The 5807-nt window shown below is 56.6% G+C and overlaps 1 protein-coding gene across 1 annotated transcript; it reads right to left on the reverse strand.

The window, feature by feature from the left end:
- Positions 1 to 5552, reverse strand: LOC114681116 (RNA polymerase II-associated protein 1). Its single transcript, XM_037202020.1, has 13 exons — positions 5223 to 5552; positions 4878 to 5045; positions 4468 to 4647; positions 4215 to 4349; positions 3756 to 3926; positions 2966 to 3123; positions 2388 to 2546; positions 2060 to 2261; positions 1497 to 1606; positions 1084 to 1279; positions 567 to 719; positions 227 to 369; positions 1 to 82 (listed from the first exon to the last, which is right to left on the reverse strand). The coding sequence occupies exons 3-13, from the start codon at positions 4591 to 4593 to the stop codon at positions 10 to 12; spliced, it is 1626 nt and encodes a 541-aa protein (XP_037057915.1). The 5' UTR covers positions 4594 to 4647; positions 4878 to 5045; positions 5223 to 5552; the 3' UTR covers positions 1 to 9.
- Positions 5553 to 5807: the final 255 nt, after the last annotated feature.

Raw genomic sequence — 5807 nt, forward strand, 5'->3', positions numbered from 1 at the left:
CTCCATTTTTTAGCCACAGTCACATTGTGAAGTCTTATCATTCTCGGGTGGGACGAAGATGAATCGCCTCATCTTCACTTTACTGAGGGAATAACAAATTAAGTATAATACCTGAAGGGAAGAAACTAAAACCTAGGTTTCTTGGTTCCAAGATGCTGTTTGGGTAACAAAATTAAGCAGTATCCAAAAGTGCCAAACACCTGATGCCTGAACCCCCTGGACTCACGGCAGGAACTCCAGCCGGAACACACAGCTCAGCAGCAGCTCTTGGGCGAGGTGTTCACTTCCAGGCAGCAGCCGGCTCAGCAGGGCCAAGGCCAGAGCATGGTGGAGGGCAGGGTTGGCGGCTGGCTCTGGCTGCAGTGGTGCCTGGGGAGGAAGACAGGATATTAGTCAGTGCAGGGAGGGCGGCATGGAGCGTACAGAGAGTGAGGAAGTGGACAGGAAGGTGGAGGACATGAACCAGGGACTATGGCCTCAGGAGGAAGTGCATGGCCTGCAGAAACAGCCCCGGCAACAGAGAGGCAGGGGTAAGTGTGGGATTGACTCCACAGACAGGAACCCACCACTTTTTGGGCCAAGGAGAGCACCAGGTACTGCAGGTGGTACTCATGGCGCAGGGCCCAGGCAGAGCAGGGTGTGAGCTGTGGGGCAGGCCCAGGAGCCACACACTGGAGAAAGTAGTTCTGGAGTCCTGGGGTAGTCAACACTGCAGCCAGCTGAAGAGACAAGTTTGTTCAGACCTGGAAAGTGACTCTAATGTGTCCTAGGGCCCCCCCGGACTGCTGCCCTCCCAGCCATCCCTTCTCCCGGCCCCTCCCCCTCCCTTCTCCCGGCCCCTCCCCCACTCCTTCTCCTGGCCCCTCCCCCTCTCTTCTTCTGGCCCCTCCCCTCCCTTCTTCTGACCCCTCCCCCCACTCCTCCTGGCCCCTCCCCTCCCTTCTCCTGGCCCCTCCCCTTCTCTTCTGACCCCTCCCCTCCCTTCTCCTGGCCCTCCCTCCCTTCTCCTGGCCCCTTCCCCCTTTTTCTCTCCCTGCTATCTTGGCCCCATACCTGGCCTCTAAATAGGCACCCAAGGTTTACCTGTCCACAAAGCCCCCTGTGGATCTGGACAAGAGTGTTGAGAAGAGAGAGGAGAGCAGTGAGGAACGGGAAGGGTGAGGCTGAGCCAGCCACACTGAGAGGGGGACAACCTCCTGCACAGCCCAGCGACACCAGGCTGGGGAGCGCTTCAGGAGCAGGAGCACAGGACAGCGGATTGCAGAGCGCCGAGCAGAGCCTGCAGGAGAATGTAGATGCTGAGGAGATTCTGGTCTGGGGAATGCCAGTGGGGACCTGGCTGTGCAGAGCAGGGTTCTCCCCACGGAAATCTGGGTTTCTTTCAGGCCCCGAAGGGGGTCGCATCCTAGGGTGGATTGGGGAGACTGAGCCAGGAGCCCCCCAGGAGAGGAAGTGCCTCCTCCCCACATTCCCCCAGCTGCCCACACAGAACATACCTCAAGGAATCCCACAGACGGCCCAGAGAAGGCTGATTCAGCAACGGTAGCAAGAGCTCGTCCAACAAGCGCTCCATGTCCTGAAGCCAATCCTCTGGGCACAAGCTCGCCTGGAGGAGCAAGAGGGTCCCCGAGCTGATGGGCCAAGCACCCATTTTCCTAGGCCTGGAGACCCAGACCAGTGCCCACATGCTAAGGGCCACAGCCCGGCCTTTCTGAAGGACAGACAGCCCTGAGCTTGCTCTAGCACACAACGTCTAGGGGAACACGAGAAGAAAAGACAGAGGCTGAGCTGCTGCTCAGGGGTCTCTGGTCCCATCAACAAGGTTCCTGGGAAACAGGAAGGAAGAGACAGGGAGAGGAGAAAAGGAGAGGGCAGGCTCAGTGGAGGAGCAACTGACTAGCATGCCTGAGGCTCTGGCGCCTGCCTTCCACTCAGTACCTACCACATGACACATGCCTACCCAAGCCCCAGAAAGGGAGAGGTGCCGACAGAGGAGGAGTGGGGAAGGCCAGACAGGAGGACGTGGGGCGTGCAGACAAGGCAGGCCGGCTGCACTCACCTGCCGGCTCCAGGCCTGATAGTAGGCACTCAGGAACAGCAGGCAGGCGCTGGGCACTGGGCCCAGGGCAGTCCAGACATCAGGTCTGGGCAGGCACTTCAGGGCCTGCTTTAGGCATGGCTCGACCAGTGGCTGAAGTCCAGATACCTGTGTCCAGGTGACTGAAGAAGGGATGGCGGGCACACAGGCCTCAGCAGGGCCACTGTCGGAGAGCCAAAAGGGACAAAGGTAAGGATCTGGCCGCCTTGTTTCCCCTAGAGGGGCATTCCCATTTGTCCTGGGTTGCTGCTGGGCATGCCTGCTGGCATGCTCAGACAGAGCTGCCTACCTGGTGGATTCAGGATGTGTGCTGCTAGCTGCCAGGGTCAGCTGGGTAAGCAGAGTGAGCAGAGAGGCCATCCGCTGCATGGACAGTGGCCGTGGGGGATGGGTACTGAGCTCTGTAGGCAGTGTCTGCAAGGCCCGCATGAGCACTGGGTACAGCTCCCTGGGGAAGAACAATTGGCCTTCACTATCTGAAGAGACCAAGATGAGGCCAAAAAAGAACAGGCCTGCCAGGAGCTTTCAATCTGGTGACAGAGGATCAGGAGGGAGAAAGCCCCAGGAGGGAGACACCGTGCAAGGCTAGGTCCTGAGAACTGGGAAGGCTGCAGCACTTCATGGTTACCCCCAAAAGGGAACTGACACCTGACTTCACCAATACACTAATGCTTTTGTCAAAGACTGCAGTTCATGCTCTTCCCTGGCAGGGACTCCCAAGTCATCAGTCAGCACAAATCCCCTCATCACCCTCGCTCGGCCTCCCTTCCTGGGGACCTTGAACAAAGCTGAAGGAAGTCACAGGTAAGACTCAAAACGCACAAACAGCAGGGCCCTACGAGAGGCCTACCTCTTGCCTCTCCTCACCTGTAAAGGTCACCTCCCTGGCCGTAGGAAGCGACCACGGCCCACAGACGGAGGGCTTCAGTGCTCAGCGTCTCCGCTTCCTCAGGGGGCAAGGCCAGCTCCTGAGGCGCTTCGGCTATGAATCGGCACAGACGGCTCCTGAAGTCAAGGCTGCTCAACTGGAGATGAGCAGAAGGTGTGGTATCAGGATTACCCACCGAGTATCGGGTTCTCTCTTGGAAACGGGCTCAAGCGGCTCCCTCTCTAAGTCTGTGACCCACAGGGCCTGTGGCTCTGGGCAGTGGAAGAACCTCAGCCCCTCCTTCATCTTTCTTTTAAATGTTTATTTGGGGCTGCAGGTGCTCACATGTCACAGCATGTATGTGGAGGTCAGACGAAACGTGCCCGGTCATTTCTCTCCTCTTCCGACTGGCCTCAGGTCTCAGGCTTGGCAGCAAGTGCCTTTACCTGCTGAGCCAGCTCACTGGCCAGTGCCCTTCCTTCTTTTTAGACAGCATTTGCTAGGTGCCTTTTCTGCTGGGCTACAGGTGATGAGTGACTGCTGCATGCAGCAGCACTAGACCAGGTTGGTGTCAGAGAACCCTCCCCACGTTATGAGACCGGAATAGGTCCAACAGACCCAGGTGCCCAGGCGCCTGCCTGCTGCTCGTTCCTCTTGAATTTCTACACAACGGGACCAGAGGGGAAGAGGAAGGTGGAGTGAGGTAACTATCAATTCATGGATCATGCTTAATCCAGCCCAAACGAGGCTGGGCCTGTTCCCTTCATTTTTGCCCTGTGTCCTGCTTACCAGCCGGGCAGCAATATTCCTCCCAGCTGAAGCCAGGACTCTTAGCAGTTTCATGGCAGCGGCACAGGGCACTTTGTATAGACTGGAAGTAGGCCCCACCCCCATGGGGGACCAACTGGTAGGCAGGAACTCTTGAACTATGGTGTCTATTAGCCGAGGACACTCCAGGACCTACAGGAGACAGGAGGAAAAGGGAGGCAGAGAGGATCAAGATGAAGTTCATCAGCTGGGCACAGACCACAGGCTCACACCTATAATCTCAGTACCCAGGATGCTGAGGAAGGATGTCCACAAGTTCCAGGCCAGCCTGAGCTACATCATGAGCTCTAGGCCAGCCCTTGCTATAATAAGACCCTATCTCAAAACAACAACAGCAACAAAAACCATAACAAACCATAAAATGGAGAAGAACGAGCCCATGGGTTGTTTGCCCATTCAGTGCCCTCCTATCCATCTTACCCTCATAGCTGACTCCAGGGAGTGCCGGGCCACGCGGGTAAGCACAGCCAGGATGTCAAGGACCACAGAGGGCCCTGGGCAGGTCACCTCCAGCACATACCGCAGCCGAGGCAGCAGGTTGGTAGCCAGGAGCCCCTAGGACTCAGAGAAAGAAACCATTGCCACATGAGGTGCAGGTGCAGGTCTTGATGACCCCTGCTGCCCAACAAACCTGCCCGCTCGGTCAAGGACCGGAACGCAGATTGCCCTCTACCTTGATGACATCATGTCTGGCCAGGTCGGGTGGAGGACGGCTTTCTTCCTCAGGGGTCTTCTTTGCCTTTTCTGTTGTGGGTTCCTCCTCCTCACCTTCCTCCTCTTTGTCCTCCTGGCTGGGCATCAGAGGGAACACCGAAGCTCCATGATACCAAGAGAAGGCGCTGTCAAGGAGCTCCTGGCAGAGGTGGGAAATGACGGACAGGCAAGGAATGGTTCCGGGGTAGAGCAAAATCTCCCTCCCGACACACAAATAGCAGAGCCAAGGCTCCCGGGCTTGTGGCGTAGAGAAGAGGCTGCCACCTGCTCCCTAGTCTCCTCCATCTGCCTGGGGAGCCTTGGCAGAGGGCGTACCTGGGATGCAGAGCAGAACCCTGCTACCTGAACCCACTCCCATCCCTGACATACCTCATCTCCAGGAGCTACTAGCAGGGCACGAAGAGCCCGGACAGCCGCTGCGATGACCCCGTCTACCCTGTCATCCAGAGAGAAGCGCAGCAGGAAGAGGAAACCAGCATCCAAGAGGAGGCGCAAGATACTGCCCACAAGGCGGTCTCCAAACTCCCCAGCCTGGGCCTTGGGGTTGGGGGAAGAGACTGATGAGATGCAGAAGTGGTACAGGCCCTTGGCTGACCCGTGACCCTGCATCTGTCCCATTCCTAGACTGACCCATAGTGAAAAGAAAGAGTCTACGATCAGGGGTAAGGGATGGGGTGGGACTAGGTAGGACCAGGCCAGCAGCAGTCCACTCACCCTGCCGATGATCTGGGACAACACATGCAATGCCAGTGCTCTCTGCTGGGACACCTGGCTACGGGTCAGGTGGAACAGCTCCTGGAGAGAGTACCCTGCTCTCTGGTGCAGGGACAAAAAGTCAGAAGGAATCGAGACATAAGGGTAGTGTCCCCCAAATACCCAGGAGTGTGTCAAGGAAAAGGCAACTAAGCAAATGATATCTAGTCCTTGCCCTCCTTGGAGCCTCAGGCTGATAAAGAATATAGGACATGCCGGGAGGTGATGGCGCACGCCTTTAATCCCAGCACTTGGGAGGCAGAGGCAGGCAGATCTTTGTGAGTTCAAGGCCAGCCTGGTCTACAGAGCAAGATCCAAGAAAAGTGCAAAGCTACACAGAGAAACCCTGTCTCAAAAAACAAAACAAAATACAGGACATGCACACAGCAATGGTAGCATAAAGCAAACGTTCTTAAAGATTTGTTTATTTCATGTATATGGATGTATATATGTATATGTCCACTCGTACGCCTATCTGTACACCAGAAGAGGTCATCTGCTCCCATGAGACTACAGTCACAGATGGTTGTGAGCCACTACATGGGT

This window comes from Peromyscus leucopus, unplaced genomic scaffold (assembly GCF_004664715.2).
Source record: "Peromyscus leucopus breed LL Stock unplaced genomic scaffold, UCI_PerLeu_2.1 scaffold_893, whole genome shotgun sequence".
NCBI lineage: Eukaryota > Metazoa > Chordata > Mammalia > Rodentia > Cricetidae > Peromyscus > Peromyscus leucopus.

Excerpts from the sequence above, each read along its gene's own strand:
- LOC114681116 (XM_037202020.1), bottom strand. The coding sequence starts at position 4,593 with ATGCCCAGCCAGGAGGACAAAGAGGAGGAAGGTGAGGAGGAGGAACCC. Across the intron at positions 4,350-4,467 it reads CCAGACATGATGTCATCAAG|GGGCTCCTGGCTACCAACCT; the intron begins GTAGAGGGCAAT and ends TCTGAGTCCTAG. Across the intron at positions 1,280-1,496 it reads CGTCTGTGGGATTCCTTGAG|GCTCTGCTCGGCGCTCTGCA; the intron begins GTATGTTCTGTG and ends ATTCTCCTGCAG.